The sequence below is a fragment of the Brachypodium distachyon genome, chromosome 3, assembly GCF_000005505.3.
Source record: "Brachypodium distachyon strain Bd21 chromosome 3, Brachypodium_distachyon_v3.0, whole genome shotgun sequence".
Taxonomy (NCBI): Eukaryota; Viridiplantae; Streptophyta; class Magnoliopsida; order Poales; family Poaceae; genus Brachypodium; species Brachypodium distachyon.
Genome location: NC_016133.3, coordinates 54022926 through 54044124, shown reverse-complemented (window position 1 = coordinate 54044124; position 21199 = coordinate 54022926). Strand labels below are relative to the sequence as shown.

The window sequence follows — 21199 nt, the reverse complement described above, 5'->3', positions numbered from 1 at the left end:
AAATCTGGTGGAGGCGAATTGTTTCTGGGCCTAAATTGGTTTCTAAGATGAAGGATAGTGCCATGGCGGCGCTTATTGTTTGGCATTTGTGGAAAGACAGGAATTTGAGAGTTTTTCAGCAAAAGGAGAGGATTGTTGCTGTCATCTGCCGGCTGATCGAGGAGGAATTTAGCCTCCTGTTGGAGGCGCCGGAGTACTAGTATATCTTGATTTTGCCGGCTCGTGGCTCAGTTCTTTCTCGTTTGTTGTTTGCCCACACGTGGCTCCGTTTTGAGTTTCTTTTAAGCTTGTGCTATTAGGTTGTACTAGGTGAACTCCTTTCTGTTCTTCTATTTGAAAAGTCAGTACAACTGCTAGGTTCGTCAAAAAAAGACTGGCAGGCAAAATTATTAATCTAGGACGAGATCACGGTTTTGCCGGGCAGGAAATGATTTAGTGTGCCCCTATCAGGGTTACTTCATGCATGCATGATGTATACTTGCTCTTTTTCTGATAAAACTAATCTCAACTCAACGTCAGTGCCGGGAGACATTTGACGCTGCTGGGACAAAATTACAAAATATACATTGTTGCGTTACGAATGTCAAAGTAATTAAGCTGTTTGCCACGTACCTTGTCTTGAGAATGTTGACCTATAAAATGGCATTGCGTACTCGCTAGCTAGCCCCGTTTTTTTTTTCTAAAAATTGGTCTCAACTTGGACCGCTCATCAGATAATGTATTATTTTCATGCCGTGACTTACTTGATCACACATCAGATGAGCATGCATGGGTCACTAGCTAGCGAGTCAGTGCAGAATGAGAATATATTATCTCTCCAAGTTCTCTTTGCATCGGGACTCACTCCGTTTCTTCTCAAAATTTGTAAAATCAAAATCTATTAACATGTGCAATTAAATGAGTATGCTATGAAAATGTATAATAACGGATTTAATCAAACTAATTTGGAGTTCTAGACGTTGGTAGACATCTATTTCAAAACTTAATCAAAATTGAAGAAGTTTGACTCGATTTCTTATACAGTATTTAGAAACGAATATATCTCCTCAAGTTACGCGAGCACTCCATTAGCAGTCTGCGTGCGGTGATTTCGCAGAGTTCCGTTCCTCCTAATTAACATGGGACTAGTTAATTAGCGTCACCATCTCGAATTATTTCGTGGTTTATTCATTCATCCGAAAAGGACGCGCGTATGTGTGTCGATCTCGCGTGACGGAATTGATCGTCGCCAACGAAGTCCAAATTCAGTACGTTTTCACGAACTCACTGTCCCAATTCCTCTTCCTGGCCGGGTCGATCTCTGACGCTGAATGAGATCCACCGTACGTGTACGTGTCGACTAGTTAAGCCTGCACTGAACTTGCGTCGTAATTCACATGCATAGTCTGGACGCAAGCTATTGTAATCCTCTATATGCAGAAAATTACTAATAGTGGTCTACTACCTCAACGACTCCGCGCCGACCAAATACAGTTTCAATTAGACGGAAATTGCTAACCAAGGAAAAGTTTTGGCTCGTATTGAAGTCAGAAAATGACCAGACTGAAGAAGTTTCCGTCCATCGGTCTCTTAATTCGCACATATGCGCGACCAGCTTGTCGGGACCATTTCGTCGAGCGTGGGGCTCGCGGTTTTGTTGACTAGAGGGCGATCCAGCAGCACATGTATCGCACGTCACAACAGAAGTACCGGCTCCGTTCCTAAATATAGAAGTTTTAAGTTTGTCTTAAGTCGAATCTCATCAAGTTTGACCAAGTTTATATTTTTTTAACCAACATTTAGAATCCCAAATTAGCTTTGTTATAAAATCTGCCATTGTATATCTGTTATATAAATTTGGTCAAATTTGAAGAAATTTGACTTACCAAAAGTTAGGATTTCTTATACTCCTCCGTTCCATATTAAGTGCTAAAATATTACATGTATCTAGACGTATTTTAGTATATAGATACGTCCATTTTTAGACAAACTTGAGTCACTTGATATAAGACGGATGGAGTATTTAGAAACGGGATGATTACATACGAAGCACCTAGAAATGGAGCAGTACATTTAACTTGATGTTGAACTTTTCGACAATGCAAGAAACTAGTTACAGTGGTACTTGGTACTCCATGTGATACATAATAAGTATAGTACAGCTTTCGACAATGCAAGAAACTAATAAACCACCACCTCAAAGATACTCCAGTTTCATGATGCAAGAGACAGTCGTGGCACATCCAGAGCATCATCTGACGGCGAGCTCCCTTCCTTCGTACTGCACATCAGTTCCTGAGCATTGGCGATGAGCTTCCTGGCGCCATCCTTGAGGACTTCAGCATCACTTCCTTTGTGAAGACCTGCCCAAGAAATCAAAAACGCACACGTAGTGGACACTATCTCAAAAGGGGACCCGAGCTTATAGTTTTGAAAAGTCAAACTATTCCAATTCCAGGTTGCCCAAGTAACCGCAGCTAAATCCACCACAAAAAATCTATCACCACCAGGAAGAAAAGTATGCATCTAGGAGAATGTCAAAGTGAATTCGGAAATACTGAAGTGCCAAACAAAGAGCCCACCACCCCCCAAACAACTTTAGTTGCATAACGTTGAAAGAATATTCAATCTGTCCACAGAAAGAACAAATAGGGGAACCCTTCCAATTCTTTCTGCTCATACACTCTCTTGTGAGAACAACATCCTGAAGCAACAACCAAAGAAGTTTGTTTACGTTAAGGAATATCCACGATGGGTGGTTGTCCTCCACGAGAGCACACACGAGATGCGCGAAAAAAAAAAGAGTGTGCAATTTAAAGATTGAGTTGAGAAGGCTTGTGTTAAAGTTAAATGATCTTTTCTGCAACAAACATTGCGGATGGTAGAAGATGAGAAGAACCGGCTGAAGGTCACAACTTTGGTGGCTCCTTCTTTCCGCCAGCTAAGCATCCTAGCGTTCACCATTGAGATCGATAAATCTGGAAAAAAAATTGAGTATATAGAACTGGAAAAAAAATTATGGTAGCATATCCGTATGCTTTCTAGATCCGATAAAAAAAAATGCCCAGGTCGGCAGCGAGGGGTCCCAATCGAATATGGGCCGCATCGTCAAGTCAAGCCCAAGTTAGTGCCGTATATACCTATCGCATCAAGGGATGCGCACACACACTGTGTCAGTGCCGAGCGCCCGAGCCATGCCTACTCCATGTCCCTAGCCAATGCCCCAGCATATGCCGATCCTCGGATGGGAGCCAGCCGGAATCTAGTGGGTATAAAATGCTAGCAGCACCATTCATGTATACAGACTATTGTTATTGTACTAATCATAAGAAAAATTCCTGTTGTTAACCCTTAGCCACCGCTTCAAATAGTACTTTTTTTTTTGAAAAATAGTACATCTTTTTTGTCGTGACTACTTGGAACTTCTGCTCGAACAAGTCGAAGAGACGATGCAGTCTGAACCTGATTCCAAGAAGCATTGGTGAAACACATGGATGTGATCCAACAAAGGGTATAAATCACACGAGATTTGGTAAACCATGTGCTTATGTGCGGGCTGTTCCCTGCACAGGAACTTCTAGATGGGACAATGAGATACGGGAGCCGGTCAGCTAGTGGCACATTAGCTAGGTTGACAAACCATTTCTTATCAATGCGGTACTACTACGTACAACCGAGCAACGTGGTAACCGGGATTGGAGAGAGTCGGATGGCATGCACATAACACACGAAGAAACCGTGCATACATAAACCACTTGACGCTCATCTAACAAAATTACTACTCCAGCTAGTACTACTGGATAAACAAAATCGAAAGTGCAACCGTCGCAACGAGAAACCTAGATAGCTGGTGGATCATCAGATCAAAAAATGACATATCGATCTAGAATGGCCTCTGTCCCAAGACGTTGCCCCGGGGCTCGTAATGGCAGGCCATGACCGTCTCCCCGGAGGGGCACTCCACGGCGGCGCATCCCACCTCCTGGCTCCCCCGCCACATGACCTGCCTGAACTGCGCGCACTGCCTCCCCGCGGCGCACGCCCCGGACCCGAAGTCGTAGTGCTCCGCCTGCTCCGCCCACGCCGCCACCGCGTCGCTCGGCTGCCACGCGGCGCCGCGCGCCCTGAACATGTTGACACCGGCGACGAACCCCGCCGACGCGGCGCCGCAGTCGCCCACGAAGCGCGCCGCCTGGTCCGCGAGGGCGTCGCTCCACCGCAGCGGGCGCAGGCCGCGGATGGCGCGCAGGTGGCTCTGCGGCACCACGAACTGCTGCGCCAGGCTGATCTGGGGAGCCGCCGCGGCCAACGTGTTTGGGGAGCATGATGAGAGCAGGAGGGCCCCGACCACGGCCAGCCAGCGCGAGAGGCTTCTTGAGGTGTACTCCATGGCCGACGGTGGTGTACCAGTGTCGAAGTTTCGTCCCTAGTCCCTACACTAGCTTACTTAGCTGCTACGGGTGAGTTAACTGAAGCTCCAAGCCTGGCCTATATATAATCCTACGGCGGGAAGCCAAGGTACGGCCCAGTTGGAAATTAACAAAATATTTTGTGCGATCTTAGTAGCAATTAACAGCTGCGACGACTTAGGTACAGCATACATACAGGAGCAGATCTACTGAGAGTCTGAGACCGATCGATACTGCAGAGATCGATGGAATCGTTTCATGTGACAGGGGCACGTAGATTCAGGGGGGCATGTCCACGCCATGCCGTGCAGAGAGCGCGGGAGAGGTTCTGCAGGAAGGTCAGTTTCTTGTTTGACTTTGGGATTTGTTTAGCTGCTGGGTGGGCAGTGTACTTCCGTACATTCGCGTTTTCTTTGAAGTTTCGGTTGGACGGTTTTGACAGTACTACATTTTGGGGAATGAAATCAATCGACCGACGGAGTTTAGGTCAAAGCATGAGAGATTGGAGCCTGCACGGCTGCACCCCCGAAGTAATTAAACGGCTGCAGATTGGGTGATCCATGCATACGAAGTTGCTCGGCACTGGCGTTTGGTACACATCACAGATGCTTTCATGTGTGTGGCTGACCGGATCTAGGATCCAGGGATTTGTCATTGGTCGGTCGATCGGTTCATTCGTTGAAGGATCGTTTGTTGCGCTTCTCGATCATTCATGTCACTTTAACCAATACATGTCACACTTTTTCTTTCTTGTCGAGAGCAACTGAGGTTACTAGCTGATGGTTGGATCAAACAAATTCACAATTAAGCACGGTTCGGTCATAACGAGCATAAATACAACAGATTGAATCATTTTCTTTTCCGTTTTTGTAATAGGGTGAATATATTGTTTTTTACCAACATGCAAATGTTGTTTTTGAAGTGAGAAAACTAAAATGAATTCTTTAGAAGAAGAAGAAAAATCCAATTTTATTGATTTATACTCTGTATTGAACAATGTACATCAGATTGAAGAAAATTAAACGAATACAAACGACAAGATCCAATCTTTTTTTTACCAGAAACCATAGAAGAGGCTCCTATTGTGGTATATTAATACTTAACTATTTACAAATACATATGTACAAACTGGGACAGACCCCAGGATTATTTAAAGAGCGTCTATCAAAACAAGTAAATGTGCATAAAGGTTTTGTGGTAACCTAAAACCAAGCAGAATCAGATCAGCCTTAAGCTTAGGCCGCCAGGTTTGAAGCGAAGCAACTTCTCCTTTGAAGATTAGATTATTCCTAACCTTCCAAATGTTCAAAGCAGCCAAAGCAAAAACCTCAAAGAATAAAGGATTGCCAACATTTGCTCTAATCTTAGGGAGGATATCCACACAGTGGGCATCCAGGGGCCAATGGATACCAATCTGCAACCAACGGGCAAAACTGAAAGGGCAGTACAAGAAAAGATGATCCAATGTTCCTTCAACTTCAGCATCACACAACACACACTTCATATCATCTCCAATGAAAAAGTGTTTTCTGTTGAGCATGTTTCTTGTGTTGACTCTATCACTCAATAACAGCCAAGCAAAGACCTTTATCTTCATAGGAACTTTGGTTTTCCAAATCCATATAAAAGGTCTTGGAACAACCATTCTTCTAAATCAGAAATCATAAGACTTACTAGCAGTAAAAACATGACTCCAGACCGGCTGCCAAGCATCCACACGCTGAAAAGAAATGTCAGCCTTCAAAATCTCTTGATCAAGCAGATCCACTTCGGCAAAAAGCTTCAGGAGAAAGAGGAAGATGAAAAGAATCATTCAGGCTCCCCTGATTGCAATATGTTTCCAATGACATGTCTTCGTCCTTGGCAAAAGAAAACAGCCTAGCAAATCTCTCTGATAACAGATTATCAGTCCATGAGTCCTTCCACGGTAAAATGGTGTTTCCCATCCCAGTTTTATATGTGGTAATTCCTCTGAAAATAGGAACCAACCTCAAGATAGCTTTTCACGAATCTAGACAAATCCGAATCACTTATTTCCGGACGGAGACAGCATGTGAGAACCTTATGTCATTGAACGATGTCGTCAACGGAGACGTCAATGTTGCTTCATCATTGCACCATCGAGGAAGAAGAATGAGATGCATGAGAGCACAAACAAGAGCATCACCGATCACAACACACTTGACACCATGCTCGCTACCACCACCAACAAAAAATGTCGACCTAATGAATGGTGTGCAATCAGCCGGATCGAGGGCCGTCGATTCACTGTGCAAAAACATCTTAGGCTCCCCGGTGTTGGCCATGGTGGCCATATGGAACGTGGATAGAGGTGTGAGACTTGATATTTTTAAAATTTGCTTAGGGATTTTTTTTAGAGAATTAGCTTTTGGGGATTTAGAGAATTACTCTGTAGCTGAGTTCTCGGTCTCGGCCCACCGCCCATGGTAGCAATCCCCAACAGCCAACTTCTAAGGCCCACCTATTGGTGGTGAGCCAAGTTGAGTGCCAAAGAAGACTCCAGCCAAGTGTCCTTCAGTGCATCTCAGCCGTCCGACGGGAGACTAGCAAAGCCATCCGCAAACTTTCGCCGTCGATTCCTCAGAAACTTCTCCTTCCGTGACACATGTCCTCTCCGCGATTCGAGACCCGTCGATGTGGGCCCACACTCCCCTCAAGCAACCGGGAATGCCCGCCTCTCCAAGGCTCTCCCCTTCCGCCACGTGCTCCCTCGCGGCCTTCTCCGCTTCCCCTTCCTCGCCGCCACGCAGCAGCCGCCGCCGCCGCCGCCTCGCCTCCCCCATGGGGCAGTCCAAGAGCGCGCCCCAGGGAAGCAGCCACAGCAGGGGCAGCACGCGGTGGTCGCCGCCGCCGGCGCTCCGGCTCGATCTAGGGCTGCTGTTCGGTCGCAAGCCGAGGCCCGGAGGCGAAAGGCTTGATTTGGGGAACTGGGTGCGCTGCCTGCTGTCACGGGCTCTCCCGCCACCAGCCGCGCACACGGGGGCGGAGGTTGAGGCTGAGGCTGAGGAAGAGGGGCGAGACGCTGGAAACCGTGTGGAGGTGGAGGTGGGCGGCGAGGAGGCCGATCACCTCGTCGTCATGGTAAACGGGCTCTACGGAAGGTGGGTGGGCACTGTCCCTTCGCTTTTGATTTGTTTTCGGATGGTCAGTAGTTTGATGCAAGCTAATTTGCGGCTCCAATCAGTTCTGCGGATTGGAAGTTTGCGGCGGAGCAGTTCGTGAAGAGGCTGCCGGGGAAAGTCTATGTGCACCGTGAGTTTATACTAGTTGCTGCAATTTAAATTTGCTTGCTGTGGATGTACTTTTTTGGGGCAGTGCTACTGCCATATACTCACTTCGTTCCAAAATATAAGGTGTATAACTTTTGTTGATTGTCAAACTTTCTAGACTTTACTTAGCTTATAACAGACGGTATTAATGTCCACTATTTCAGAGGAAGACAGTATGAATATGGGTTATATATTTCATGATAGATCTAGCAATCTTGATTTGGCACTCTAAATGTTGATGGTTTCTTCTATAACTTATACGACTTATATTTTGGAATGGAGGGAGTATGTCATTTGAATCTCGTGGGGTGCTATGCTAGAAAACAGTGAGGTGCATTACACACAACTGACATGTAGGAGAGAAGATGTTTGAAGTATGTAATGAAGAAGTAGACCTTCCAAAAGAGAAAGTAAAACCTCAAAGGAGTCAGGACGACTGTAAAGGCACTAAACTTGAGAGTGTGCAGGATTTAACTCCCAGTGTCATCATTGTTATGCTGAATGCTTGATTGTAGTTTGAACTTCTGATAATATTGAAAAGAAGTGCTACACCCGACGTGATGAAGCTGAGTGCCCCAGACACTTGAGACACAACTGCAATGACCCCTTTCAGATGCTACAACGTAGTTAAAAACTTGTGTTGCCTGTTCCGTGTTTGCTACATGGTTAATTGATCGTTGACCTGACTACGCCATGACGTGCACTACTTTCTGGTGCACCAGGTAGAAATTGATACACGGGTCTTATTAATTTGTCTGAGCAGGTAGTGAGTGCAATCATTCGAAGTTAACATATGATGGAGTCGATTTAATGGGTGAAAGGCTGGCTGAAGAGGTATCGTCATTATTGACTTTGTCAATTTCTTCTCGTACATCAAGACAATTCTGAACTGAGACCAATGGAAGCATGCGGTGTTTACAAGCATTTTCTGAATACAAAATAATACATGAAACTGATATTGATTATCCAGGTACGACAAGTTATCCAGAGGAGAAGGAATTTGCGGAAAATCTCTTTTGTTGCTCATTCACTTGGTGGATTGATTTCAAGATATGCAATTGGGAAGCTCTATGAAGACTCAGTAAGAGAAGAACCATGCCTTAATATGGATATGCATTCTGATCAAGATAATATATATAGAGGTGGTATGATAGCTGGCCTAGAACCAGTGAATTTCATAGCATCAGCCACACCTCACTTGGGCTCAAGGTGGAATAAACAAGTAAGTTTAGCGCATTTATACCAATTTTTCATTGGGAGGTAAAATAGATGCCTGCTACTAAACCTACCTATTAGCATACCTTCTTTTTTGCATTTTGTTGCTTGATTGCTTCTGTCATTTCTATATTGGGTTCTGATATTGTTACAAGTCCAAGACTCCTGCACTTGTCATCTCAACTTGCTATTGAAAATGAAGAAATAGCCCGGAAGACAAGTGCATGCATGGCAAATCTCATTATTGCTCCAAACGAACTGGATTACATGCAACTACTGGACATGGACCCACATGCTAAGTCCGTAGAAGTATTATTTTCCATGGAAAAGGTCCTTCCTTTCTTAATAAAAGCATCATTGCTGGCTTATCATTCCTGCACAATCTGCGTAATTTTTTCTATTTAAAAAGTCTGCTTACCTGACGCTGACTGATGTTAGTAAATCTTGTATTTTCTTCCTCGCATAAGGTTGCCTGCCCTATGAGTTTAATGTTCCATTCTGTTTGTGCCTGAATTTGATAAGAAAAGAATCCTTGAGGCAGAAAATTATAGTCCCATCTGACATTTATGTTCTCCACAGCTGCCCTTTCTTTTCGGTGTTCCACTTTTGGAGCGAACTGCTGCAGAAACTGCACATTTTATTGTTGGAAGAACGGGTAAACATTTGTTCCTCTCAGACAAGGATGATGGGAAACCTCCACTACTCGTGCAAATGGTTGAAGATTGCGATGCTGGAAAATTCATGTACTAACTAGCGATTTGCATAAAATGGTACTAATACCTTCGAACCTTTTTTTGTTGCAATGGCTGCTCATTACATTGTTCTTGTGCAGGTCAGCTTTGAGGTCTTTTAAGCGGCGTGTTGCCTATGCGAATATAACATATGATCGTATCCAACAAATGTCACAAACTGGAACTTTATATATTTTACATTATGACAAATTTTGATTAATTGTTCAAGAATCAACTCTGAATATCTGTGTCCTTAACTTCGATAAAGATATAGTTGGTTGGAGAACATCATCGATTCGGCGTCAGCATGAGCTACCCAAAGTAAGTTATGAGCTCTCTTCCAATGTCTGTCAAGAAGCATTAACAATCCTCAATCCTTCTGTGCCCCCCCTTCCCCAACATTTTTTTTAACTATTTTCCCTTTCTGCGTGGTTTAGCTCCCATTAACAGCAAGTGATGAGAAGTATCCGCATGTTATTAATGTTGATACTGGTGCTAAACCCGAGAGCCATCAGCAAGAGGATTCTGTAGAAGCTTCACTCGCAGATAGTCTTGAAGGTAATAATCATTGCAATACATACGTCGTGGTGTTGAAACCTTAGTTTTGTTCATTTGATAGAGCTCCCTGTAAAATTTGCTTGAAGGTTTTACTAACCTGCAAACCAAATTGTTGCTGATCAGTAGAGGATTCTAAAACTCGCGTATCAGCAGTAAACTCATGAACTTGGAATTTTTAAACTACGGATCAGAGTATGGTGTGCACTGTATACTGCACACTGTTTTAAACTACAGATTTTGTGTTAGTTAGTTTTTTTTTTTTTTGCTGTAACATGATATTGTTATTGCAGAGATGATGATCAGTGGCCTTACACAAGTAACCTGGGAACGTGTGGATGTATGCTTTCATGAGAGCCGGCTAAAATATAACGCCCATTACAATATCCAGGTAAGCTTGAACCACTGTAACTGCAACTGGCAACAACTGTTACCTGAATTAATTAGCACTGTGTCAAATTGGAATGGACAAAACGACCTTTTGCTGTTAGATTTAGTAAAACTTTGCATGATTTACTAAATTCTACTTTTACGAATAAAATTGCATAATTGCATTGCAAGAACATTAGGCGATTGACCGTGGACTGGCACTGCATGCAGGTTAGGACGCATCCAATGAACTTGGAAGGAGAAGACGTCATCAACCATATGATAGACAATTTTATTGTTTAGGCTGGCCTGTCTTGCCGATTGTTTCCAAATGAATTCAGCTGGAGATGTAACTCGTCTTACATGCGGCCGCTAACTCCAATCTAGTTAGGCTATCGATGTCCTGAAAGACCCACACATATAAAGGTGAGCAGGACACGCGACCTCCTGATTTCATTGTTATAATACTGTAAGATTAGTTTATAGTGCTGTACATATTAGCCCCACACTGTAAATATTGTAGATACGGTAAACTAAGATTGGTACATTGGAATTTGTATGTCGGAACAATACATGATGTTACAGTTATGCAACTGCAAAGATGCAAACTTAGGTTCGTACGCGCCATTTGTATGTTGGAACAAAACATGATGTTACGGTTATGCAACTGCAAAGATGGAGACGCCGAAAGAGGAAACTGAGCCGAACCGGTGGTCATCCGTTAACCGAGCTGAAAAAAAAGGAAACATTCTGACGGGTCGTCTCTAAGAAACACCACATCCACATGCATTCAACGCCATGCTTAATAATAGTCAATACAGGTCAGCGAACAGGATCAAACGCCTAAAAAGCTCCTCTCACGAACAATAGCTCTTCCCCTTGCAATCTTCCATAGCATAGACGGGGGGAGGTACTAGATAGAATTAGCAGGGGAGAGCTGCCGGCCAAGAAGTTGATCCACCAGTCAGGGCGAAAGGGAAGGAGGCAGCAAATTAACGGAGCTTGGCTGGCTGATTGACCGGCCGGCGGGGCGTAGGGATGGGCAAGTACAGCGACGGCGAGGCCGCCGGCGGCGGGAGCTACCCGCTGGTGGCGGTGTGCATCGACAAGGACAAGAACAGCCAGAACGCCCTCAAGTACGCCACCGAGACGCTCGTCCACCGCGGCCAGACCATCATCCTCGTCCACGTCAACACCAGGGGCACCTCAGGCGAGCAGACACCATTCCTTTCCTCACCTCAGGTTGTCCATGGAATTCATGGTGGTGACGCCTTATGCGTGCGTTAATTTGCAGGAGGCGTGGAGGACGCCGCCGGATACAAGCAGCCGACGGACCCGCAGATGAAGGACCTCTTCCTCCCGTTCCGCTGCTTCTGCACCCGCAAAGACGTATACGAACCCCGACGCACACACATTGCATCCGTCTCGCTTCTCTTCCGTGTAGCTTGATCGGCTCTCGTTTGTTTGGGTGGCAATATGGCATATGCAGATCCAGTGCAAGGACGTGGTGCTGGACGACCACGACGTGTCCAAGTCGATCGTGGAGTTCGTGGCGCACGCGGCCATCGAGAGGATCGTCGTCGGGGCCTGCACCAGGAACAGCTTCGTCAGGTTCAAGGCGGACATCCCCACCAGCATCTCCAAGACGGCGCCGGACTTCAGCAGCGTGTACGTGGTCACCAAGGGCGGCAAGGTCACCTCGGTCCGCCAGGCCACCCGCCCGGCGCCCTCCGTCTCGCCGCTCCGGTCCATGATCCAGGGCGCCAAGCCGCACGACCAGCAAGCTCCCGCGCAGCAGAAATGGACGCCTCCTCCTCCCCCCGCAGCACGAGGTACTCTCGGTTTTGCTATTTCTGACCGACGCTAATAGCCTGGGGATGATCTCTCCAACTCTTTCTTGCAACCAGCAATGCCCAGCGACTCGGCGGATGGGTTCCCGACGATGCCGATGCAGGACAACTTCATCATGTCGCCGTTCTCGAGGGGCCCGACGACGTCGGCGAGGAAGGCGTTCCCGGACTTCTCGCTGCCGGAGTCGTCGGACATATCGTTCATCGGCGGCCCGCGCCGGAGCGTGGACCGGTACCCGCCGCGGCTGTCCACCGGGTCGGACAGCCAGTACGACAGCTTCGACGGCGTGCGCCCGGGCGGCAGCCTCTGGGGCGACTCCTTCGGCAACGAGAGCACCTCCAACTCCCAGACCAGCACCGCCTCCGGAGTGGTACATGATCGAACACCATTTCACATTTCCTGCAGTGCTGCAGATTACATTCGTATGTAATCGGGTCGATTCGTTGCATCGCAGGAGGACATGGAGGCGGAGATGAGGCGGCTGAAGCTGGAGCTAAAGCAGACCATGGACATGTACAGCACGGCGTGCAAGGAGGCGCTTACCGCGAAGCAGAAGGCGATGGAGCTGCAGCGGTGGAAGGCCGAGGAGGAGCAGCGGTCGCAGGACGGGCGGCTGACGGAGGAGTCCGCCCTGGCGCTGATCGAGCAGGAGAAGGCCAAGGCCCGCGCTGCCATCGAGGCGGCGGAGGCCTCGCAGCGTCTGGCAGAGCTGGAGGCCCAGAAACGGATCCAAGCCGAGAGGAAAGCGCTCAAGGAAGCCGAGGAGCGGCTCCGTTCCGCGGGCTCCGGTGGCTCGTCGTCATCCGCCAGGTACCGCCGGTACACCATCGAGGAGATCGAGATCGGCACCGACCACTTCTCCGACTCCCGCAAAGTCGGCGAAGGCGGGTACGGGCCGGTGTACAAGGGCCAGCTCGACCACACTCCCGTGGCCATCAAGGTGCTCCGGCCCGACGCCGCCCAGGGCAAGGCGCAGTTCCAGCAAGAAGTGGAGGTCCTCAGCTGCATCCGCCACCCAAACATGGTGCTCCTCCTGGGCGCCTGCCCGGAGTACGGCTGCCTCGTGTACGAGTACATGGCCATGGGCAGCCTCGACGACTGCCTCTTCCACCGCAACGGGCCAGCGCTCCCCTGGCAGCACCGGTTCCGCATCGCCGCCGAGATCGCCACGGGCCTCCTCTTCCTGCACCAGGCAAAACCCGAGCCGCTGGTGCACCGAGACCTTAAACCCGGGAACATCCTCCTGGACCGGAACTACGTGAGCAAGATCAGCGACGTCGGGCTGGCGCGGCTCGTGCCGCAGTCCGTGGCCGACACCGTGACGCAGTGCCACATGACGAGCGCGGCCGGGACCTTCTGCTACATCGACCCGGAGTACCAGCAGACCGGGATGCTCGGGGTGAAGTCGGACGTGTACTCGCTCGGGGTCATGCTGCTGCAGATCGTCACGGCGAGGCCGCCCATGGGGCTCACCCACCATGTCGCGCGCGCGCTCGATCATGGCACCATTGCCGACCTGCTCGACCCGGCCGTGCACGACTGGCCCGTCGACGAGGCGCGGCGGTTCGCGGAGATCTCGCTCAGGTGCTGCGAGCTCCGGCGCAAGGACCGGCCCGACCTCGCCACGGGCGTGCTCCCGGAGCTCAACCGCCTGCGCGCGCTGGGCGAGGACAACATGCAGTTCTGCAACCCCATGGTCGGCGCCGGCCGCGGCATGCACAGCTCCGCCTACCTCAGCAACGCCTCCATTCCACAGTCACGACCCGTAAGATCCTCCTATTATTCCTCCGTGCAATTGCAATGTTGCTGACACGAACGAACTGATTTAAATCGTCGTCTGGTTGCAGGATAGGATGAGCGATCCGCTCGCGAGGTCGCAGTACGGCGCCGCCAACGCGAGCCAGGCTGCCATGCCCGGGCGAAGGCCCAACTACAACTGAGAGTCTCTGACAGCAGTAGTAGGCCTTACGAACAGAGCAGTCGTTCCAAGATCGACTCTTGAACATGCTGCTTAATACTGCGTACTGATACCTGGTCATGATTAATTAACATAATCTTTCTCGTGGTTTCGTCCGGTAGCTAGCTCGATCCTGCGGCAATTTGACGCATGCACTTGTGGTTGTAAACTTGTATACTCTTTCTTGAGACCGGCCGTGTGTAAAGACCTAGTACGTAGGCATCATGTCTTGATTCAGATGCGTTGTGAAACGACCCTGGCACTCCTGCTGACTGCTTCTTCCATTCCGTTTGTGATTTTGGAGACATGGTTTCATGTGTTGTGGTGACGTGCCTCGTTCAGAAAAAGCAGAGTCGCCTGCCTGTCTCGACTCTGAAAATATAGTATACCGTCTCGGCAGTGCTGGTGGCACTGGCACGAGGAGGAAGACAAGCCTCGGAGCGAGCCTGCGAGACCCGATCTGGTCTGGTTGTCCATCGAGTTAGACTAATACTAGGGGATATTTGATATGATATTTAACCCCACCTTTACTGGTAGAAGGGGACAACGGGAGGAAATGGAACAGACATCGCACGTAGGTCGAGGAGCACCAGTTGCTGGCCCTGGCGCCGGGTAGTGCCACCACGTAGCATCGACGAACGAGAGGGAGGAGGAGGAGGAGGTACCTGCAGCAGTGGACGATGGGGTCGTAAAAGGTTGCTGCCGTGGAGGTCGCCGCCTAATCTCCCGTCGCCGCCAGATGGAGAGAGAAGACAGGGGTCGGTGACGAACTGAAGAACCACAAGACATGCGATGTCGTTTTATGTCCTGGAATCGATTAAGAGCAATCTGTTTTGACACCCAACCAGAGAAACCGAGAACTTTTTTGCGCGCGAAAGAGGAACCGAGAACGATCAAACCAAAGAGTAAACGAGATTTTCATCGTTTGCAACATCACATGTAACAGATTTAACAAGTTTCAACACGATGGAAAATTAGACCTAGTATCATATGATTTTCTTCCAAGTGAGGGGGACTGAGCGCTCGCCAACGAGACGGGACAGAGGGAGGGAGAGATGTATTAGCAGGCCAACGGCTCGCTTCGCTACAAACCGGGCTTAGCCTGGCCTGACACTCGGACTCACATATAAACGGGTCGTGTCGTGCTGCCCCACTAAGGCGGAAGGCATGCCTAGGCACGACCCATGTGAAAAAACAAGATAGTCGCATAATTCATCTTATGAAAATGAGAATTTGTCTTTTGCTTGTACTTGTCTATTTCCCCATCCTTTTAACCACGACTCATGAAGCGTTTCTCTTAGGACACCCTCTTAATTATTTTGGCTATATCCAGGTGATGTCCATGCAGGCATGCACGATTGATCACTCTTGCCTTAATTGCCTTCTCTTTACCTCCATTTCTTGCTTAATGACAATAGAGAATCATTATCATGTGGTGTATTTTTCTTTACCTAAGTTATAAGAAGTTTCGTTTTGACATATCATGATTCGGCTTCTGTAGTTTTTGCTGATGAGATATTATATCTCTAGAAGTATGGAGAAAAATCTTGCTTATTAGAATATGAAGATATCTTTACAAACAAAAATGTAACTATATATTTACTCTTACAAAACTTTGAAACGTTGCTTGTCCGTTCCCTACACCTGGAAACTGCTTACAAATCATATTCATTGCTATATATTCTATGCGGTAGATATTAATTGATATTTGGAACAAAGTTGATGAATGAGACCCAAATATTTAAAGAACACATTTAATACAGAAGATTAAATTACTTTAAATTGTAGCAACACACAAATATTTAGTCACTAAACAATATATGATAAATTGAACTAGGTAGAACTGAATTGCAAAAAAAGCTAAACAAAACAAAATTATTAAAATATATTTTTGCATATATAGAAAATGTTGAATGTTATCTTTTTTGCTGCTGACTGGAAGGGAGCTACTCCGTCTAAAAGAGGGTGATGTACCTGCAGAATGTCATGCATGTACATTTGTTTTAGCTCTACCATATTTACGCTTGTTGCTTGGTAAGCATATCCCACCGAGGCTTTTCGTGTAAATAATTTGCTTCAACACCGTGATCCTCTTCTCTTTTCTTTGCCTGGATGTTCGCCTTCGGAGCTGAGCGGAACCAACAGCATGCTGACTTTGAAGTGGATGAGGCCGCTAAATACAGGCCGCAAACACATAACCATTGGTTGTATGATTAGTAGGATAATTCTATCTCTAGGCAGGTCACAAACCTTCTCTGCTGACTTCTTTACTTCAAAAGCCTGCTCTATGAGTGTGTGCTTAGGGCACTCCCAATGCTCCAAGATATACCGTATCTTAAGCATGCCATCTAAGCAAAAATATGATGTGCCACCTATTTAATGAAGAAAGAGAGAGGCATTGTATTTTTAATGTAGATACAACTCTTAGCATTAAACCCAAGAAAACTTATAATTGCTTTCTCACAAAATATAATAAACGAGAGCATGTTTAGATACAACACTAAGATACAAAGCATTAGAGGGATTGTATTTAAATGTGTATTTAATATATAAGATACAAATTAAGATACAACGCATTGGGAGTGTCCTTATGGTTGTGTGAGGATGATTTAACAATATACGGTTAGAGCAAAATAATAGTACTAGCCAACATCTGGCTATAAACTCTCTATAGCCAGTCTAATTACTAGCGCATGGAGTACAATAGTGGGTTATAAAGTTGTAGTACTTTATTAAAACATGATCCACATTTCAGTCTCATAGATAACCTTGAAGCTTGTGCTGCAACTGGCTATTAGTTTACATCCTGCTTTCTTTTTTCTTCCCTCCAACTAAGCACAAATTGTATCTAAATTCTTATGGCCAGTTTATAGTCTGTTATTATTCCTGCTCTTAACGGCCCTTCAAAGCTAGTATACCGAATGTTGTGCAGGCATTCTGTGTGCAAACTCTATCCATCACACTGTCCTACATACGGAGATGAGATCAGAAGTGGTGGCCATTTGGCCAAGAAACCTTTGTTTATTGAAAAAGTGCACTCATCGGACTGTGGCCACCTCTATACTAGTCGGGTCCCCCACCTCGCAAATTCCACGTCAGAAGGAACCGCGCACCAATGGCTGCCCTGTCCTCTACTTTCCTCCATGTCAGAACTCGAAAGCAGTTGCATGCATCTAACCCCTCTCCTAGCCCTGCGGCTCGACGGCGATGTGATCCCTCGTCACAACTCCCTCGCCGGAATCGAAACTTCCAAAACAACATCAGCAGCCTACGTACGTAGCTAGGGGCACTGCTCACCGTCGACGCGCACCTTTCGTGTCGCACCTCTCGCCGGAAGAATCCATCACCCGAGGACGGCACATGATTCTGTAAGATGCACACGGACATGGTAAGTTGCGACAAGAATTAAATTGCTATTGCAGAAGAGTTTTGTGTTCCTGCCAAATGCCAATGCACGCATGACTGCGTGCCGGGTGCGACGCGTAGACAGTCATGTACACAAAACAAGCGTGTCTCCACTATATTAAAGGATTACACAACACAGTACTACACTATCTCAGAGATGTACACAGGGATTTTGTTAGCGACACCACTTAGGATAAACGATAACTTAGAAGACACGTAAATAAAACAAAAGTCATTTGGCTCATATTTTTCAAGAATGACCTCTTTGCAATAAGGACAATTTGATAAATTTCGTACTGACTCCTACTATTTCTTAGAGTAGCTCGCCTCGTCCCTCTCGTCGGTTGTTTTCCACCAAGATCAAGGAGAGTTGTGGCGTTCTACCCATCTGTTGTAATTGTCATCGAGCATCATGCCTAGTCTTCTCGTATTGATATAAATACTTATTGTCGACATGCAGCTCATGTGGTCCCCACGCCAACTCCATCTTAGGTCCCACACCCACACTCCTGTGCTGACCTCACGAGTTCGAGTTGGTGCATGCTCTCTTCTACGGTGCCAAGAAATTAAGCTACCGTGCTCGCCACACCAACTTTGGTACACGTCCACGCCTACACCGTGGACAACCTCACGGGTTGAAGCCACGTGCATGCTCTCTTAAGCGGGAGTAAATGAGGCTCGTGCGCTCGCCCACATCAACCCCACTACACTGTTCGCGTCCACACTCGAGCGGCAAACACCACTGGCTCATTGCCATGTCCATGATTCCTTCCGCTAAAGCCAAGGAGGTGCGCATGCTCACAAGTTAAGAACCGATGATTTAAAAAATACAATTCCAATTCTTTTTTTTTTTGAAAAATAGTGCAATGATCTTTTCTAAGGGTGTGGCTATGTCGCAGCCGCCTGATTTTTAAGCAAAAAACTTTCATCTCAATTGATTTACCAGAGCTGTTGGATTATGATTTGGATGTCATCCAAACTCTACCCATTCATCGTTCGTTTCAAATCTTAAAACATAAACCAGATCCAACGTCTAAGCAATCAAAATCATTTTTCTAAATGTGATACTTTCTCCTATCAAAATTACTTGTCCCAGTTTTGTGTAGCCGCTCCGCAAGACAAGACGGTCCCGTTTCATCTTCTCCTCCAATCTGGCCCCACTTACCAGTACCGGACTGCCGTGCCCTGCCGTGCGTAACGTGTACACAAACGCAAGCGAAACACCCTCTCCGTTGCCCACATGCTCTCCTTACTGGAGGAGCCGCTCTGCTCTCGTCATCCCCTTTTCTATGTGTCGCCCCTTTCGCAGGCCTACAAATCTACCCATTTCTATGCACAAGTCCCTCTCCCAACACAGCAGAGCAGAGCAAAGAGAAAGAGGTAGAGGCCCAGTGTCCCCTGCTGCTGCTGTGCTGTCTCCTCTGCCCAGCGCCCTTCCTCGTCTCGTATGCTGCCCTTTTTACACCAAGGAAATTAGGACGGGATGCTAATAAGCGTAAACCCCAACAATGACCAGAATCTGCGCCGGCCCAAAAGAAGAGCGCAACCCACAAGGGAGAGCCACAAAGGCCGGCCGGAATATCAAATATGGATTGCATTATACTACATATAACTATTATTCGTTTGTGGAATTGCATGATTGCGGCTGAGCATGGCTACCCCGTCTTTTTCAGGGGAATAAAGAGGTGCGATTCAGCAACAACGCCAGAGAAAGAAGTGGGAGAGGGGAATCGATTGAAGTTGGCTCGCTCCCATTTCAAAGATTTGCTCCATGATGGCATGATCCATTTATCCAATACATCTCAGAACTGCAGAATCCAAGAAGCCTCTCTACAACCTACTACTGCTCCAATGATTGATGCTGAAAATTTGATGAACGAAACTGTTTCCTGAACAACCCATATTATATGATCATTCATTTGGAAGAACATAAACAGTAGAAGATTAGAAATAAAATGTGACTTAGTTTCTGGAGCAGCAGCAATAACAACAACAGGGGATGAGGGGAATTTTTAGTGGTGGCTTGAATACCAAAATGGCTAGGAAGAAGAACAACCCCCTAGATCCCTTGTCTCATTGCCCCCACCATCTATCCATGTCCGGGTCGGATCGACACGGGAATCCATCCAAATTATGGCCGGTTTTCACGACGGTGGGGCGGCGAGGACCTGCGGCTGCGGCCCGGCGATGAAGCGGTGTTGCAGCAGCTGCGCGGCGGACGGACGCCTCGCCGGATTCTTCTGGAGGCAGCAGCTGATGAAGCTCTTGAACTCTGGGGAGGCGATGGGCGGCGGAGCCGGCGAGTCGGAGTAGCAAATCGCGCACATGAGAGCGGCCCAGTCGCCCTGCTTGCCGAGATTCTCCCCGAGGGGGAACCTGCCGAGGTAGAACTCGAGAATGCTGAGGCCGAAGCTCCAGATGTCGCCGGCGTACCCGTCGTAGGCGCCGTCGTTGAGGTCGGTGTTGATGCGCTCGGGGCTCATGTAGGCGATGGTGCCGACGGAGGAGTTGCAGGGGTCCATGGTCTGGTTGAGGATGCGGCCGACGCCGAAGTCGGCGATCTTGACGCGGCGGCCGGAGTCGATGAGGAGGTTGGAAGGCTTGATGTCGCGGTGGACGATGTGGCGGCGGTGGAGGTAGGCGATGCCTGAGAGCACCTGGCGCGCGACGTCGGCTAGGAAGGCCTCGGAGGCGATGCGGCGGCCCTCGAGGGAGCCCCCGTCCATGAACTCGAGCAGGATCTGCAGCTCCCCGGCCTGCTCGTACATGCCGTGGCAGCGCACGATGGCCGGGTGCTCGGCGGTGCGCAGGATGGCGATCTCGCGCGTGATCTGCCGCCGCACGGCGTCGTCGTGGTTCCCGTAGAGCACCTTGAGCGCGTAGGGCCTCCCCGTGGGCCGGTGGCGCACCATCCAGACCGTGCCGCCTGCCCCGCTCCCGATGCGGCGGACGCGCTCCAGCTCCGCGAGCGGCGGCGGGGGCGGCGGCGCGGAGCCTGCCGAGTTGGGCGGGGTCGGCGCGCCCATGGACGATAGGGACGAACCTGAGGAGGAGGCAGAGGACGGCGCGGAGGACGGCGGGGGAGGCAGAGGCAGCGGCACGGCGAGCGATGTGAGGTCCCGCTGCGGCAGCGGCAGCGTGAGATCCGGGCGGCGCCGCGCCCGCCCCGGGGTGCCCGGCTGCTGCGGCCGCGCGTTCGGCGGCCCGCCCGGTCGCATCGTGCTCGCACTCTTTCCTCGCCGGTCACGCGATTGGCTCGACGCCGGCTAGTCCTCCCCTGCGCGCGAGCGCGAGAGCGGCGGCCGGAGCGGTCTACCGCGTCGGTGATCAATCAGGCTCGCGGCCGGCGTGCGGTTGGGGTGGGAAGAAGAAGAAGAAGAAGAGGTCGCTGTGGGGCAGGCAGGGCAGGGGAAGACGGAATCGAAAGAGACGAGTGTT

General features: G+C 48.5%; 4 protein-coding genes across 4 annotated transcripts; 2 read left to right on the top strand and 2 right to left on the bottom strand.

The window, feature by feature from the left end:
• Window positions 1–3591: 3591 nt before the first annotated feature.
• On the bottom strand, window positions 3592–4440 carry LOC100844471 (pathogenesis-related protein 1). Its single transcript, XM_003570217.3, has one exon. It carries the CDS (start codon window positions 4367–4369, stop codon window positions 3863–3865), a length of 507 nt encoding a protein of 168 aa, XP_003570265.1. The 5' UTR covers window positions 4370–4440; the 3' UTR covers window positions 3592–3862.
• Window positions 4441–7048: 2608 nt separating this feature from the next.
• Window positions 7049–11141, top strand: LOC100843878 (putative lipase C4A8.10). Its single transcript, XM_003570215.4, has 10 exons — window positions 7049–7510; window positions 7594–7661; window positions 8442–8512; window positions 8649–8900; window positions 9473–9636; window positions 9726–9781; window positions 9893–9945; window positions 10062–10182; window positions 10473–10570; window positions 10780–11141. The coding sequence occupies exons 1-10, from the start codon at window positions 7077–7079 to the stop codon at window positions 10849–10851; spliced, it is 1389 nt and encodes a 462-aa protein (XP_003570263.1). The 5' UTR covers window positions 7049–7076; the 3' UTR covers window positions 10852–11141.
• Window positions 11142–11305: 164 nt separating this feature from the next.
• LOC100821623 (U-box domain-containing protein 35) lies at window positions 11306–14640 on the top strand. The gene is made up of 6 exons (XM_003572837.4): window positions 11306–11758; window positions 11843–11937; window positions 12038–12380; window positions 12456–12769; window positions 12854–14164; window positions 14247–14640. The coding sequence occupies exons 1-6, from the start codon at window positions 11587–11589 to the stop codon at window positions 14337–14339; spliced, it is 2328 nt and encodes a 775-aa protein (XP_003572885.1). The 5' UTR covers window positions 11306–11586; the 3' UTR covers window positions 14340–14640.
• Window positions 14641–19515: 4875 nt separating this feature from the next.
• LOC100843567 (mitogen-activated protein kinase kinase 5) lies at window positions 19516–21199 on the bottom strand. Its single transcript, XM_003570214.4, has one exon. It carries the CDS (start codon window positions 20977–20979, stop codon window positions 19906–19908), a length of 1074 nt encoding a protein of 357 aa, XP_003570262.1. The 5' UTR covers window positions 20980–21199; the 3' UTR covers window positions 19516–19905.

Excerpts from the sequence above, each read along its gene's own strand:
- LOC100844471 (XM_003570217.3), bottom strand. The coding sequence starts at position 4,369 with ATGGAGTACACCTCAAGAAGCCTCTCGCGCTGGCTGGCCGTGGTCGGG.
- LOC100843878 (XM_003570215.4), top strand. The coding sequence starts at position 7,077 with ATGCCCGCCTCTCCAAGGCTCTCCCCTTCCGCCACGTGCTCCCTCGCG. Across the intron at positions 8,901-9,472 it reads GCTCAAGGTGGAATAAACAA|CTGCCCTTTCTTTTCGGTGT; the intron begins GTAAGTTTAGCG and ends TGTTCTCCACAG. Across the intron at positions 9,637-9,725 it reads TGCGATGCTGGAAAATTCAT|GTCAGCTTTGAGGTCTTTTA; the intron begins GTACTAACTAGC and ends GTTCTTGTGCAG.
- LOC100821623 (XM_003572837.4), top strand. The coding sequence starts at position 11,587 with ATGGGCAAGTACAGCGACGGCGAGGCCGCCGGCGGCGGGAGCTACCCG. Across the intron at positions 11,938-12,037 it reads GCTTCTGCACCCGCAAAGAC|ATCCAGTGCAAGGACGTGGT; the intron begins GTATACGAACCC and ends TGGCATATGCAG. Across the intron at positions 14,165-14,246 it reads CCATTCCACAGTCACGACCC|GATAGGATGAGCGATCCGCT; the intron begins GTAAGATCCTCC and ends GTCTGGTTGCAG.
- LOC100843567 (XM_003570214.4), bottom strand. The coding sequence starts at position 20,979 with ATGCGACCGGGCGGGCCGCCGAACGCGCGGCCGCAGCAGCCGGGCACC.